This window comes from Stigmatopora nigra, chromosome 11 (genome assembly GCF_051989575.1).
Source record: "Stigmatopora nigra isolate UIUO_SnigA chromosome 11, RoL_Snig_1.1, whole genome shotgun sequence".
Taxonomy (NCBI): Eukaryota; Metazoa; Chordata; class Actinopteri; order Syngnathiformes; family Syngnathidae; genus Stigmatopora; species Stigmatopora nigra.
In genome coordinates, this window is record NC_135518.1 from 14,861,644 (window position 1) to 14,877,050 (window position 15,407).

The window sequence follows — 15,407 nt, forward strand, 5'->3', positions numbered from 1 at the left end:
GTCCAGCCGAAAACACGTCCGACGGTCTAACGTCAAACGTGTCCAACAGTCTAACGTGGGTCTTTTGCCAATTTTTTTTCTTCCAGAAAAACCCAGCCCGCCCGCAAAGTTGGGCGTGAGCGACGTGACCAAAGACAGCGTGACTCTGGCCTGGCTCAAACCCGAACAAAATGGCGGCAGCAGGATCACGGCATATCTGCTGGAGGCCTTGGAGAAGGGCCAGGAGAAGTGGGCCGAGTGCGCCACCACCAAATCCTTACAGTCCACCGTCTCGGGCTTGAGAGAGGGCAGCGAGTACTTCTTCCGAGTCCGGGCCCGGAACCACGCCGGATTCAGCGACGTCAAGGAGATGCTCAACCCGGTCCTGGTCAAAGACCAGCAGCGACCCCCCGAAGTGGTGATGAGAGACTTCCCCCACAACACGGTGTCCGTCCGAGCCGGCTCCACGCTCAAGTGCGAGATCCCCCTGATTGGCAGGCCCCTGCCCAAGGTGTCCCTCTCCAAGGACGACGTGCTCTTGAGGTCCACCATGAGGTTCAACTCCGAGGTCACGCCCGACAGCGTCAAGATCACGCTGCGCGAGAGCGTGGCCGCCGACTCGGGCCGTTACGACATCCTGGCCTCCAACTCGGCCGGCACCGCCAAGTCCTTTGTCAGAGTGGTGGTCCTGGACAGGCCCGGCGTCCCGCTGGGACCCGTGGAGTTGTTTGACGTGACCGAGGACAGCGTCAGCCTGAGGTGGCTGCCGCCCGCTTACGACGGCGGCAGCCCCGTCACCAACTACCTGGTCCAGAAAAGGGAGACCACCACGGCCGGCTGGATGGACGTGTCCTCCGCCGTGGCCCGCTGCACCATCAAGATCCAGAAGCTCACCACCGGCTCGGAGTACCAGTTCAGGATCCGGGCCGAGAACAGATACGGGATGGGCGAGCACCTGGATTCGCCCGCCGTCTCCGTCAGCCTCCCGTACGGTGAGTGGACCTGTCAAAGCGGCCGTCCCGGGGGCCAAATCTGGCCCGCCGGCTCATTCTGGGTGGCCCGGGAAAGTCACATGAGGGAACCCGACGTCCCCTGAGACTAGGCATTTATTTAACAGGGCTTGGAAAACTTTTTTTAAAAAGGGGGGCAAAAGTGAGTGTTTTGTGTTCGACTTGTAAAGAGGAAAACTTTCCGCAATACTAAGTGTCCTGCGACTCCAATCGGTGGATTGGCATCAGCTGCATGTCACAGCCCAACCCCCACCCGCTCCTTCCAAGTTTGTCAGTCACTTCTGAACGGGCTTGAGCAGAAAGCTCCCCCCTCCCCTCCCCTCCCCTCTTCACCCGCAGTGGCCCAACCCCATCCATTCAATATTGTCAGCTGAGTCTTTGCTGGGTTGTTTGGAAAACCCAAAGCAGCCAGTTCAAGACCTTTTATTCTTTATTTTTATTTTTTCCCTTTTTTTACACATGGGCCATCAAAGTGCAAACTTTTGACCTTTGAAGAGCGAGCGAGTGCCTCCAAGAAATTGAAGCATTGGACCTCCATAGCACTCTATAAGACTAGGCAGTTATTTATCAGGGCTGCGCAAACTTAAAAAATAGGGGCCAAAAGTGAGTGTTTTGTGTTCAACTTGTAAAGAAGAAAACTTTCCGCAATACTAAGTGTCCTGCGACTGCAATCAGTGGATAGGCGTCAGCTGCTTGTCACAGCCCAACCCCCACCCACTCCTTCCAAGTTTGTCAGTCAGCTCAGTCGGTGGCTGCTGCTCCTCCTCACCCACAGTGGCCCAACCCCCATCCATTCAAGCGTTGTGTTTGCTGGGTGGCTTGGAAACACATAGAAGCCAGTTCACAACTTTTTTTTTTTATTATAAATGAAAAACAAACGATGATTAGATGTTTTCCCTTACTAAGAAAAACAAGTTCAAATAAACAGTTTTCTATCTATAAAAAAAATTGGAATATTGATCCAGTTCCCGACTTTCTGTCCTCCCGCAGCCGTGCCCGAGGCGCCTTCCACGCCAGAGATCACGGGCGTGACCAGGGAGAGCATCGGCGTGGCCTGGAACGAGCCCAAGTCGGACGGCGGCAGCCACGTCTTCGGCTACCACCTGCAGATGAAAGACAAGAACAGCATCCTGTGGCAGAGAGTCAACAGGATGGTGATCCGGGCCACGCACTTCAAGGTCACCAACGTTCACGCCGGACTCATTTACGAGTTCAAAGTGGCGGCCGAGAACGCCGCCGGAGTCGGCCAATTCAGCAAGATCTCCGACGCCGTGCTGGCCATCGACGCTTGCGGTAGGTAGCGCCGGCCGGCCGGCCGGCCCTCCGGGTTGGGTGGGCGACGTCGTCCGGTGCGCGGTCCTCCCCCCCTTGCTTGTGGAGGTTTGCATTCTGAAAGACGAGCGTGTCCTTGCAGAAGCGCCCGTCAATCTGCGCGTCAGCGACATCACCAAGAACTCCATCAGCCTGGCCTGGCAGGCGCCCAACTTCGACGGCGGCTCCCAGATCACCGGCTACCTGGTGGAGAAGAGGGAGGGCGTCAACGGCAGATGGTCCAAGGCCAACCTGACCAACATCAAGGAGACGCGCTACACCGTCAGCGGCCTGACTCGGGACCAAAGCTACGAATTCCGAGTGATGGCCAAGAACGCCGTGGGCTCCATCAGCAACCCGTCGGCCACCGCCGGACCCGCCACCTGCGTCGACACCTTCGGTACGTAGAAAATGGCCTCTGTAAGGGCCACGCGCCCCGGACCACGGCGAGGTTCTCACCGGCCTCCCCCCGTCAGGTGCGCCGGAGATCGTGATACCGCCAGAGTACCTGAACGAGGTGAAGCACAGGGCGGGCTCGGATGTGGAATTGACCTTCCGCATGGTCGCCAAACCCGCCCCTACCATCGAGTGGCTGAAAGACGGACGAGAGATCCAAGCCGGTGGCCAGCTCTCCTTCAAACACACCTCGGAGTCAACCGGCGTCTTCCTGAGGGACACCACCCGGCTGGACTCCGGTACCTACGAGGTCAGGGTGAAGAACGCCCTGGGATCGGCCTGCGCCGTCGTCCGATTGCTCATTCAAGGTACGGCAAAGTCAAAATAGTATAGCATCAAGACTTTTCCCTCGGTATTGGATTCGTGTCCAAAATATGCTCCGTTCTCACCGCTCGTACCGTCCGTGGTATGGCATTGGTAAAATGACGGATGAGGTTGACCGTCCGTGGTATCGCATTGGTAAAATGATTGACCAAACACGCTCCAATGCTCACAGACCGGCCCGGCCCGCCCGACGGCGAGATTCAGTTGAAGAAGGTGACCGCCGACAACATCACCATCATGTGGTCTCCTCCGGCCGACGAGGGCGGCGCCATGGTGACGCACTACGTGGTGGAGAAGAGGGAGACCAGCAGAGTCATGTGGTCCGTCATCTCGGAGAAACTGGTGGATTGCATCGTCAACGTGCCCAGACTCATCGGCGGCAACGAGTACATCTTCAGAGTCCGAGGCGTCAACAAGTACGGCGTGGGAGACCCCCTGGAGTCGGCGCCCGTGGTGGCCAAGAACGCTTTTGGTAGGAAGTCAACCCCGCCCACAACATGACACGGCAGTCGGCTGGGTCTGATTGTCCCCTCTCTCTCTTGGCAGTTCCTCCCAGCGAGCCGTCCAAACCTCAAGTGTCCATGATCACCAAGGCCACCATGACGGTGGTTTGGGAGAGACCGGCCATGGATGGAGGTAGCGACATTGATGGTTACTACCTGGAAAAGAGGGAGAAGAAGAGTCTACAGTGGTTTAAGGTGCGTTAGCCGGATTCCTTTTTAGTGTGGAATCGGTCCCCCGGTAAGTCTTTGCGGCTGACCGACCATTTTTGGCTCAGGTGGTCAAGGGCACCATCAGAGACACCAGGCAGAAGGTCACCGGACTGGTGGAGAACAACGAGTACCAATACCGAGTCTGTGCCGTCAACAAGGCCGGAGCAGGAAACTACTCCGGGGACTCTGAATTTTACAAGGCCTACGATCCCATCGGTAAGCTTTGGCCTTCGCTTTGGCCTTCGCTTTGGCCTTCGCTTTGGCCTTCGCTTTGGCCTTCGCTTTGGCCTTCGCTTTGGCCTCCGCTTTGGCCTCCGCCGTAAGGCCAAGGAATCGCAACTAACTGCTCGTTTGTCTTCTCCAGATCTTCCCGGGGAACCGTCCAAATTGCACGTGGTGGACTCCACCAAGACCTCCATCACCCTGGGCTGGGAAGAGCCGGTGTACGACGGCGGCAGCCCGATCACGCACTATTTCCTGGAGCAGATGAACTCGGAGGAGCGAGAGTGGGCCACGGTCAATCCCCAAGTGAAGACCTGCGAGTACGTGGTGTCCCACCTCAAGCCGGCAACCTACTACTTCTTCAGAGTTTCCGCCGTCAATATCAAAGGCAAAGGAGAAGACATCAAGATGTACCAGCCCGTGCAAGCCAAGGACATCTTGGGTCGGTATCTCCGTAGAGGAGGGCTCTCGGTCTAACTGGTCTTTTGTCCAGGATCGCCCGCCCTCGCACGGTTGGCCGAATCGCTCATTTGTTTTCCCTCTCCACAGAGGAGGCCGACGTGGACCTGGACGTCCCCATGGTGACCCAGTACACCGCTCGGGCGGGACGCGACGTGGAGATGATGGTCCCCCTGAAGGGACGCCCGGCGCCGGGCGTGACCTGGCGCCGCGGCGAGCGCAACGTGGCCGGCGACGCCCGCTACACGGTCAGCAGTAGCGAGCGCGCCACCGCCCTGGTGATCCCCAAGGTCACGCGGGACGACTGCGGCAAGTACCTGCTGGAGATCGAGAACGGCGTGGGGGAGCCCAAGATCCTGACGCTTTCCCTCAAGGTTCTGGACAGTCCCTCGGTCTGCCAGAAACTCCTGGTCAAGAACGTGAGCCGGGGCCAACTGACGCTGAGTTGGGAGGCTCCCCTCGTCGACGGCGGTTCCCCCGTCACCAAGTACATCGTGGAGAAGAAGGCCTCCACCATGAAGGCCTACCAGAAGATGACGGAGGAGTGCGCCCACACCAGCTACAAGGTGTCCGGTCTGGAGGAGGACACGGCCTACTACTTCCGCGTGACGGCCGAAAACGAGTTCGGCACGGGCGACGCCTGCGAGACGGCCGAGCCCGTCAGGGCCGCCGAGACCCCCGGTCCCGTCAAGGGGCTGCGGGCGCCGGACTCCACCAAGACCTCCGTCACCCTGCGCTGGGAGCGGCCCGACCACGACGGCGGCAGCCACATCTCGGAGTACGTGGTGGAAAAGCGCAACGAGGACAACGTCGGCTGGACTTTTGCCGCCGCCTGCAAGCGCTGCACCTACCGGGTGACGGACTTGGAGGAGGACTCGGAGATGAACTTCAGGGTCTCGGCCAAGAACGAAAAGGGCCTGGGCGACTTCTCGCAGATCGGCCCCGTCACCGTGACGGAGCTGGCGATTCCGCCCGAGGCCAGCCTGGCCGACTACCCCGACGGAGAGCTGGCCGTCCGCGTGACTCAGAACATCCACGTCGAGCTGCCCTTCTGGGGGAAGCCCCGGCCCAAGGTCAGCTGGCTGAAGGACAATTTGCCCCTGAAGGAAAACGACAAGATCCGCTTCCGGACCACCGACCACAAGACGGCGGTGACGGTCCGCGGGGCCGAGAAGGCCCACGCCGGCCAGTACACCCTGGTGCTGGACAACGGCAGCGTCAAGAAGTACTTTGACGTGGAGGTGACGGTGCTGGGACCGCCCTCGGCGCCCGTGGGTCCCGTCCGCTTTGACGAGATCAAGGCCCAGCACATCATCATCTCCTGGGATCAACCCCAGGAGAACGGCGGCGGCGAGATCACCTGCTACAGCGTGGAGAAGCGCGAGACCTCTCAGGCCAACTGGAAGATGGTTTGCTCCAGCGTGGTGCGGACCTCCTTCAAGATTCCCAACCTGGTCAAGGGAGCCTCGTACCTGTTCCGGGTCCGCGCCGAGAACAAGTACGGCGTGGGCGAGGCCCTGGCCTCGGCCCAAATCCAGGCGCAGCACCAGTACACGCCTCCGGGTGCCCCCGGAAGACCGCTGGCCTACAACGTGACCGGCGACGGGATGAGCATCCGCTGGGAGGCCCCGGAGTTCGACGGAGGCTCCCCGCTCCTCGGCTACCACGTGGAGAAAAAGGACCGCAACAGTCTCCTCTGGCAGAAGGTCAACTCTGCCATCGTCTCCAACAGAGAGTACAGGATTCTGGGCCTGTTGGAGGGCTTGGAGTACTCCTTCAGAGTCTACGCCGAGAACAACGCCGGGCTGGGTCCCGTCGGCGAGCAGAGCAAGCACGCCCTGGCCATCGCCCCCGTGGGTGAGTTTTCGGGGACCGCCGTTTGTGTGTTTGCCCCGGGCAGGTTTTTGAGCCGGCCCTCCCTCGCCCCAACCTTTTCAGATCCGCCCGGCAACCCCGCCTGCATCGACGTGACCCGAGACTCGGTCACCTTGAAGTGGGACGTCCCCAAACGTGACGGCGGCAGCAAGATCGTGGCCTACGGGGTGGAGCGCCGCCAAGGCCGAGGCAAATGGCTGCGCTGCAACTTCACGGATATCGACCGGACCCAATTCACCGTGACGGGCCTGTCCGCCGGAGACCGCTTCGAATTCAGGGTGATCGCCCGCAACGCCGTGGGCACCGTCAGCCCCCCGTCCAACTCCTCGGGATACATCATGACCAAAGATGAGAGCGGTACGTGTCGGACGGTTTCGGAAAGCCCGATTTTGGGATTGGCCGTCCTCACCGTTCCCCTACGAATTTGTTTTTCCTTCCAGTTTCTCCCGAAATCGAATGGTCTCCGGACCAGGCGTTGACCCTGAGAGCCGGAGAGAACATCAAGCTGTGCTGTAAGATCGGCGGGCGGCCGGTGCCGCAGGTGGCTTGGTACAAGGACGGAAAGGAGATCGACCCGAGGATGGCCACGGACACGGAGATCACGTCCGGCATCGGGACCGGCGGCCTGTTTGTCCGCGACGCCAACAGGAACCACCGAGGCGTCTACGCGGTGGAGGCCAAGAACAGCTCCGGCACCAAGAGAGCCGAGGTCAACGTCCGAGTGCAAGGTAGCTCGGAATGAACGCCGAACCCCCCCCACCCCCCGCCGCCGGCTCCGTTCCTTTTGTAAAAGCGTCCGCCCCCGGTTTCAGATACCCCCGGAGCCGTAGAGGGTCCCATCCGTTTCACCGGCATCACGGCCGAGAAGTGCTCGGTGTGGTGGAACCCTCCGGAGAACGACGGTTGCGCCGCCATCCTCCACTACGTGGTGGAGAAGAGGGAAACGTCTCGACTTTCCTGGGCCTTGGTCACGTCCAAATGCGAGGCCTGCTCCTTCGGCGCCACCAACCTCATCAAGGGCAACGAATACCAGTTCCGGATCTCGGCGGTCAACAAGTTTGGCCCGGGCAAACCGCTGGACTCTCATCCCTTCGTGGCGCAGATGCAATACAGTAAGTGTGGCTCCCGGGAGCCTTTTTTTTCGGTCGCCGGCCCCCCGGTTTGGACTGACCCGTGTTCCGTCTTCCCCTCCCCCAGCCGTGCCCGAGGCCCCCGGCACCCCCGACTCCACCCACGTGACGGGCAACAGCATCACCCTCTGCTGGAGCAGGCCGAGGTCGGACGGCGGCAACGAGATCAAGCGCTACATCTTGGAGAGACGCGAGAAGAAGAGTCTCCGTTGGCTGAAGGTCTCTTCCAAGAGGACCATCACCGAGCTCCGCCACCGGGTCACCAACCTGACGGAAGGCAACGAGTACGAGTTCCGCGTCATGGCGGAGAACGGAGCCGGCGTGGGAGCGGCTAGCGCCACGTCCAGGCTCTTCAAGTGCAGAGAGCCCACCAGCGCTCCCAGCGCCCCCACGCTCCTCAAGGTGGGTCAGCGCGGTAGCGGGAACTCGTGGTTAAATTGTGTGGGGGGGGGGGGGGCGGTGCGATGACTTTAACAAGAAACGTGAGCAGACCCGGTCCGCTCATCCTCCGTCTCTCTCTCCCCTGCGTAAAGGTGACGGACTCCACCAAATCCTCGGTCACCCTGGAATGGACCAAGCCGGTGTTTGACGGCGGCTTGCCCATCATCGGCTACAACGTGGACATGTGCAAGGCCAGCCTGGAGGAGTGGCACCGAGTCAACAGCCAGATTTGCATCCAGTGCCGCTACACGGCCCGGGGCCTGGCTCCCGGCGAGCTCTACAAGTTCAGGGTCAGCGCCGTCAACGGCTCCGGGGAAGGCGAATGCTCCGTCACGGCCAACGCCGTGCGGGCCCTGGACAGGCTGACCTCCCCCGAGTTCGACACGGACGCCCACTTCAAGCAGACGCACACGGTGAAGAACGGCGGCACCTTCTCCCTGCGGGCCGCCTTCCGGGGCAAGCCCGTGCCCCTGGCCACCTGGTCCCGGGCGGACGGCGAGCTGCCGCCCGCGGCCGACGTGGTGACCTCGGACGCTCACTCGGCCCTGACGGTGGAGGGCTGCACCCGCTACGAGGCCGGCAAGTACACGCTGAGCCTGGAGAACAACGGCGGACGCAAGTCCATCACCTTCACGGTCAAAGTGCTGGACACGCCCGGGCCGCCCGGCGCCTTCGCCTTCAAAGACGTGACGCGCGGAGCCCTGACCCTCATGTGGGACGCGCCGGCCAACGACGGCGGATCCCGAATCCAGTACTACGTGGTGGAGAGGCGCGAGGCCGCCCGCCTCTCCTGGCAGGAGGTCAGCGCCAAGTGCTCCCGGCAGATGATCAGGGTGGGCGGCCTGGCGGCGGGCGTGTCCTACCTCTTCCGAGTCAGCGGCGTCAACCAGTACGGCCGAGGCGAGCCGCACGAGACGAAGGAGCCCGTGGTGGCCACGGAGGAACCGGCTCCGCCCAAGAGGGTGGACGTGGTGGACACTAGCTCTTCCACCGCCTCCTTGGCCTGGCTCAAGCCCGAGCACGACGGCGGCAGCCACATCCGCGGCTACGTGGTGGAGTACCGGGCCGAGGACAGGCGGTCCTGGTCGTCGGCCGGGGAGACCAAGTCCCTGAAGATGCTGGTGGAGGGCCTGCTGGAGGACACCCAGTACGAGTTCCGCGTGAGCGCCAAGAACGACGCCGGCCTCGGCCAGCCCCAGGGCACCTTGACCTCGGTGCTGATCCGGGAGCCCCGCGTGGAGCCCACCGCCGACCTCAGCGGCATCTGCAACCAGCTGGTCACCTGCAAGGTCTCCGACACCTTCGCCCTGGACATCCCCATCGGCGGCAGGCCGGCGCCCAAGGTCACCTGGAAGCTGGAGGAGATGAAAGTGAAGGAGACGGAGCGAGTGTCCGTCCGGAGCGCCGCCGACAGGACCTCCCTGGTGGTGCGGGACAGCCAGAGGAGCGACGGCGGCAAGTACTACCTGACGCTGGAGAACGCCGCCGGGGTCAAGGTCTTTGCCGTCACCGTGCTGGTGGTGGGAAGGCCCAGCCCGCCCGCCGGCCCCCTGGCCGTCTCGGGCGTGTCCTCGGAGTCCTGCTCGCTGTCCTGGTCGCCGCCCGACGACGACGGCGGCGCCGACATCGCCAACTACATCGTGGAGAAGCGCCAGTCCGGCTCGGCCTCTTGGCAGGTGGTCAACTCCAGCGTGCAGAGAACCACCATCAAGGTCACCCACCTCACCAAATACATGGAGTACACCTTCCGAGTGTGCGCCGAAAACAAGTTTGGCGTCAGCAAGTCCATCGAGTCCTCTCCCGTGGTCATGGAACATCCCTTCGGTACGTTTCCGTACGCCCGGCTGGCTCGGCTCCGGTGGTGACGCGCCCCGCTGGAGCACGTTAGTTGACGAAGCGCACGTTAGAGCACCACGTCAACTAACGTGCGCTTCGTCAACTAACGTGCGCTTCGTCAACTAACGTGCGCTTCGTCAACTAACGTGCGCTTCGTCAACTAACGCGCGCTTCCTTCCGCTCCCCGCAGTTCCTCCCAGTCCGCCGACTCGACCCGACGTGGTGAGCATTTCGGCCAACGCCATCGTCATCAAGTGGGACCTGCCCTACGCCGACGGCGGCAGCGTGGTCACGGGTTACTGGATCGAGAAGAAAGAGCGCAATACCATCCTGTGGGTGAGGGAGAACAAGTTGCCCTGCCTGGAGCGTCAGTACAAGGTCTCCAGTCTCATCGAGGGTCTGGAGTACCAGTTCCGAGTCTACGCCATGAACATTGCTGGAATTAGCAAGGCCAGCGAGGCCTCCAGACCGGTGGTGGCGCTCAACCCCGTCGGTGAGTGAACCATCTACTATATCCTCCCATCCAGTTCGAGTTGCATCGTGTGGAGAAAGCTTTGACGAAACTTTGAGCACCCACCACTTGCTTCCTTCCTTCCTTCCTTCCTTCTTTAGATCCTCCCGGTCACCCTCAGGTGACGGACATCACTAGCTCCTCGGTGTCGCTGTGCTGGAGCGTTCCCGTCAACGACGGCGGCAGCAAGATCGTGGGCTACGTGGTGGAGAGAAAGCTCTACAGCGCCGACGAGTGGGACGACAACCGCTGGCTCAAGTGCAACTACACCACCATCGCCGAGAACTACTTCACCGTGGGCAACCTCGGGGAGGGAGAGACCTTCCAATACCGCGTCCTGGCCAAGAATGCCGCCGGGGTGCACAGCGCGCCCTCCGCCTCCACCGGACCCGTCACCTGCAAGGATGAATACTGTAAGAATCCAAAGTGGCCTCTCTTCCCGGTCCACCGGTCTCTTCCCGGCTCTCCGGGTCAAAATGGAATCTTGTCTCTTTCCGCCCGCAGCCCCGCCCAGAGCCCAGTTGGACGGCAAGCTGACGGGCGAGACCGTGGTGGTCGCCGCCGGCTCCGACCTGGTCCTGGACGGCGCGGTGGGCGGCAAACCGGAACCCACCGTGTACTGGTCCAAGGGAGACAAGATGCTGGAACCCGGCGACAAGTACTCGCTGACCTACACCGGCAGCAGAGCCACGGCCGTGGTCAAGAGCTGCGACCGCTTCGACAGCGGTCGCTACGTCCTGACCGTCAAAAATATGAACGGCACCAAGACGGCCGCCGTCAACGTCAAAGTCACGGGTGGGTGGCGCGGGCAAATTCTTCCCGGACGTCCCCAAATGTCTCCGGTCCGACTTCCTTGTGTTCCCTACCTCAGACACTCCCGGGCCTCCCGCCGACCAAATCGTCATCAGCAGAGTGAGCGAGGAGAAGTGCACCGTCTCCTGGAAGATCCCCCTGGAGGACGGCGGCGACATCGTCAGCCACTACGTGGTGGAACGGCGAGAAACCAGCCGTCTCAACTGGGTCATCATGGAGACCGAGTGCAAGAGCCTGTCCTGCGTCAGCACCCGCCTCATCAAAGGCAACGAGTACGTCTTCCGAGTGCGCGGCGTCAACAAATACGGGCCCGGCGTCCCGCGGGAATCCCAGCCCGTCGTCGCCAGGAACGCTTACAGTAAGGGCCGCCGAAGTGGCGCAAATGTTGTCATTTTGTCCGTGATTGTGAGCGAGCCGTTGTGCGCCGCAGCCTTGCCGTCCCCGCCGGGCGAGCCGGAGGCCACGGCGGTGGGTAAGGAACACGTCATCCTGGAATGGCTGAAGCCGGAAAGTGACGGAGGCAGCGAGATCAAGACTTATGTGGTTGAAAAACGGGAGAAGAACAGCAGCAGGTGGGAACTTCAGTCAATGCAATGCGGATCTCTCGCATCGGGATTATGCTCTTTGCAACCAAAGGGACCAGCAAACGGCTACAGCTACTTTTCCTCTGACACCTCCTTTCCATCCCTTTTTTGCCAACAAGGTGGACGCGAGTCAACAAGACGTACACCATCTACGACACCCGTCTGAAGATCACGGGCCTGATGGAAGGGAGCGAGTACCAGTTCAGAGTGACGGCTGTCAACGCGGCGGGAAACAGTCAACCCAGCGACGCCTCGCCATACATCGTCCTGAAGGATCCCACTTGTGAGATTCCCTCCCTCTTTTGTTTCTGGTGGCCCGAATGGTCCCGGCCCGTTCAAACGTACCCGACTTTGGCAGACACCCCGGCTCCCCCGTCCACGCCCCGCGTCACGGACACCACCAAGCACAGCATCAGCCTGGCTTGGACCCGGCCCATGTACGACGGCGGCTCGGACGTGACGGGCTACGTGCTGGAAATCCTGGAGGAAGGTTCTGAGCAGTGGTACCGCGCCAGCGCCAAGGCCATCAAGGCCAACGAGTATCTGGCCGGGGGCCTTTTGGCCAATAAGAAGTACAGATTCAGGGTGGCGGCCGTCAACGCCAACGGAACCGGGGACTTCGGCGACCCCACCGCCGAGACACAACCCCTGGAGCGAATCGGTGAGTCTCGCCGCCGGACGCCGGCCTAAACCCGACACGGCAACGCGCCAACCCAGCCCCGACCGTCCCGGCAGAAATCCCCGAGCTGGAACTGGACGAGGACCTGAAGAAGATCGTCTGCCTCCGTGCCGGAGGGACTTTGCGCCTCTTCGTGACCGTGGGCGGACGTCCCGCGCCGGTGGTCTCCTGGAGGAAGACCGGGGTGGAGTTGCAGAGCCGGGGCTTCATCGAGACCACCGACAGCTACACCGTGCTGATCGTGGAGAAGGTGGACCGCTACGACTCCGGAAAATACGTGGTGGAGGCGGAAAACCCGTCCGGCAAGAAGTCCGCCACCATCCTGGTCAAGATCTACGGTAGGTGGACATCCCCAGGGAGGCCGCCATTCGCCGTCGTCGAGAAAGAAGGGGGATGTGACGCGTCTCTCCGGGCCCTCTTCCCCCAGACACTCCCGGTCCCCCGGCTTCGGTTAAAGTCAAGGACTACACCAGGGAGTCGGTGGTCATCACCTGGGACGTCCCCGCCATCGACGGAGGCGCTCACGTCAGCAACTACATCGTGGAAAAGCGCCAAGCCGACATGAAGTCCTACAAGACCGTCACCACGGAGTGTCGCAAGACCCTCTTCCGAATCGGCGACCTGGAAGAGGGCGCCCGGTACTTCTTCCGAGTCCTGCCGGAGAACATCTACGGCGTGGGCGAACCTTGCGAAACGGCCGAGGCCGTGCTGGTGTGCGAAGTGCCGTCGGCGCCCCAGGGCCTCCGGGTGCTGGACGTCACCGGGTCCTCGGTCACCCTCGGCTGGGAGAGACCCGTCCACGAGGGAGGCAGCCGGCTGACGGGCTACGCCGTGGAAGCCTGCAGGGTGTCCACGGAGAGGTGGACCGCGGTGGCCAGCGTCAAGTCCTCCGTCTCTCGCTACACCGTCCAGTCTCTGACAGAAAACGACCAGTACTTTTTCAGGATCCGGGCCTTCAACAGCCGCGGGAGCGGCGAAGCCGTGGACACCGTCACCCCCGTCACCATCCGGGAGATCCAAGGTAGGGTCCGCACAGTGTTTTTTTGGGGGGGTGGCCTTCTCCTTTCACCTGACTCCAAGGGTCTTTTTTTTCTCCCCCCCAGTGGCGCCAAAGATCGACATCAGCGGCATCCCTCAAAAGAGCGTCTACATCTCTCGGGGCAAAGCCATCGAGCTGAACTTGCCCATAACGGCCAAGCCGCAGGCCGTCTGCTCCTGGTTCTTGGACGGCGTCCAGCTGAAGGACAGCTTGGAGCGGATCAAAATCCACAGCAACGGCAAATTCAGCCAGCTGGTCATCCGCGAGACCACCATCAAGGACACGGGAGACTACACGCTGGAGGTCAAGAACGCCGTCGGGGTGGCGACCGAAGTCATTAAAGTGGTCATCCTCGGTAAGCCCCAAACGGACCCCGAACTTCCTTTTTTTCCCCCCAACGTTTGCAGCCTATGATCTACTCTTTCTTTCTGTCCCAGACAAACCCGGCATACCGGTCGGCCCCGTGAAGATCGTGGAGGTGGACGGTCTGTCGGCCACCGTCAGCTGGGAACCGCCCGAGAAGGACGGCGGCGCCAACATCAGCGGATACGTGGTGGAACAGCGCGACGCCCACCGCCCGGGCTGGGTCACCGTCTCGGAATCGGTGACCCGACCTTGCTACAAGTTCACCAGACTCAGCGAGGGGACCGAGTACGTGTTCCGCGTGGCGGCCATGAACCGCTTCGGCGTGGGTTGCTTCCTGCAGTCGGAAGTGGTGGAGTGCAAGAGCGTGGAGAGTGAGTCCGCCGGCCGAGATCTTGTCGGGATCTCGTCGGGATCTCGTCGGGATCTCGTCGGGATCTCGTCGGGATCTCGTCGGGATCTCGTCGGGATCTCGTCGGGATCTCGTCGGGATCTCGTCGGGATCTCGTCGGGATCCTGTCGGGATCTCGTCGGGATCTTGTCGGTCCTTCGCCCAAATTTCCGCTCCTAATCTATCCACGCTCCATCTGGGCAGCCACCCCCGGACCGCCTAGCAGACCGGAGGTGCTGGACGTCAGCCACGAGGGCATGACCCTGACCTGGCGCCCGCCCGAGCACGACGGCGGCTGCGCCGTCGCCGGCTACGTCATCGAGCGCAAGGAGCCTCGTTCCGACAGATGGCTGAGGATCAACAAGAACCCGGTGACCATGACCAGATACCGCTCTTCCGGCCTGATCGAAGGCTTGGAGTACGAATACCGGGTTACCGCCATCAACTCCAGAGGCGCCGGCAAACCCAGCGACACCTCTGCCATCACCGTGGCCATGGACCCCATAGGTAAACCACCGCGGCGGCGGCGGCGGCGAACGGGACAGAAATGGCGGCGCGTGCGCGGATCTGACCGCAATCGTTCCGTCCCGTCAGCGCCCCCGGGTCCTCCGGTCCAACCCAGAGTGACGGACACCACCAGAACCTCCGTGTCTCTGGCCTGGTCGCCTCCCGAGGAGGAAGGCGGCTCGGCGGTCAGCGGTTACCTGGTGGAGATGCAGAAGGTGGACCAGGTGGAATGGACCCTGTGCAACACCACGGCCACCAAGATGTGCGAGTACACCCTCACGCACATGCCCCAGGGGGCCGAGTACCGGTTCAGAGTGCTGGCCTGCAACGCCGGCGGCACGGGCCGGCCCGCCGATGTCCCCGGGGTGGTCAAAGTCCAGGAGATGCTCAGTAAGACCCATCCGCCGGACCACCCCATCCGTTCGGTCGAATGACATTTCCTTTGCCCCACAGATTATCCCGAATACGAGCTGGACGCTAAATACGAGGAGGGCTACGTGGTGCGGCAAGGAGGCGTGGTCTGCCTCTCGGTGCGCATCCGCGGCAAACCCGTCCCCACCTGCAAGTGGACCAAGGACGGACGCGACATCTCCCACCGGGCCATGATCGCCACCGGCGACCAGTTGACGGAGCTGGTCATCAAAGAGGCTCACAGGGACGACACGGGTACCTACGACCTGCTTCTGGAGAACAAATGCGGCCGGAGAGCCGTGTACATCAAGGTGAGCCGGCGCCCATCCCGACGGCCCCGCCCGCAGCCCGGC

At 61.9% G+C, this 15,407-nt stretch overlaps 1 protein-coding gene across 1 annotated transcript in view; it reads left to right on the forward strand.

Moving 5' to 3' along the window:
• The window catches only part of ttn.2 (titin, tandem duplicate 2), a 144,223-nt gene that overhangs the window by 118,066 nt on the left and 10,750 nt on the right, over nt 1-15,407 (forward strand). The window contains exons 217-244 of the mRNA XM_077727514.1: nt 87-971; nt 1,980-2,282; nt 2,404-2,700; nt 2,777-3,064; nt 3,253-3,552; nt 3,627-3,778; nt 3,859-4,009; nt 4,158-4,457; nt 4,565-6,331; nt 6,413-6,706; nt 6,790-7,077; nt 7,162-7,461; nt 7,547-7,881; nt 8,013-9,744; nt 9,947-10,249; nt 10,369-10,680; nt 10,772-11,062; nt 11,139-11,438; nt 11,511-11,652; nt 11,784-11,947; nt 12,023-12,325; nt 12,400-12,681; nt 12,771-13,364; nt 13,447-13,737; nt 13,820-14,119; nt 14,341-14,643; nt 14,731-15,033; nt 15,097-15,365. Coding sequence (XP_077583640.1) covers nt 87-971; nt 1,980-2,282; nt 2,404-2,700; nt 2,777-3,064; nt 3,253-3,552; nt 3,627-3,778; nt 3,859-4,009; nt 4,158-4,457; nt 4,565-6,331; nt 6,413-6,706; nt 6,790-7,077; nt 7,162-7,461; nt 7,547-7,881; nt 8,013-9,744; nt 9,947-10,249; nt 10,369-10,680; nt 10,772-11,062; nt 11,139-11,438; nt 11,511-11,652; nt 11,784-11,947; nt 12,023-12,325; nt 12,400-12,681; nt 12,771-13,364; nt 13,447-13,737; nt 13,820-14,119; nt 14,341-14,643; nt 14,731-15,033; nt 15,097-15,365 — 11,549 coding nt within the window. The remainder of the gene's footprint in view (nt 1-86; nt 972-1,979; nt 2,283-2,403; nt 2,701-2,776; nt 3,065-3,252; nt 3,553-3,626; nt 3,779-3,858; nt 4,010-4,157; nt 4,458-4,564; nt 6,332-6,412; nt 6,707-6,789; nt 7,078-7,161; nt 7,462-7,546; nt 7,882-8,012; nt 9,745-9,946; nt 10,250-10,368; nt 10,681-10,771; nt 11,063-11,138; nt 11,439-11,510; nt 11,653-11,783; nt 11,948-12,022; nt 12,326-12,399; nt 12,682-12,770; nt 13,365-13,446; nt 13,738-13,819; nt 14,120-14,340; nt 14,644-14,730; nt 15,034-15,096; nt 15,366-15,407) is intronic.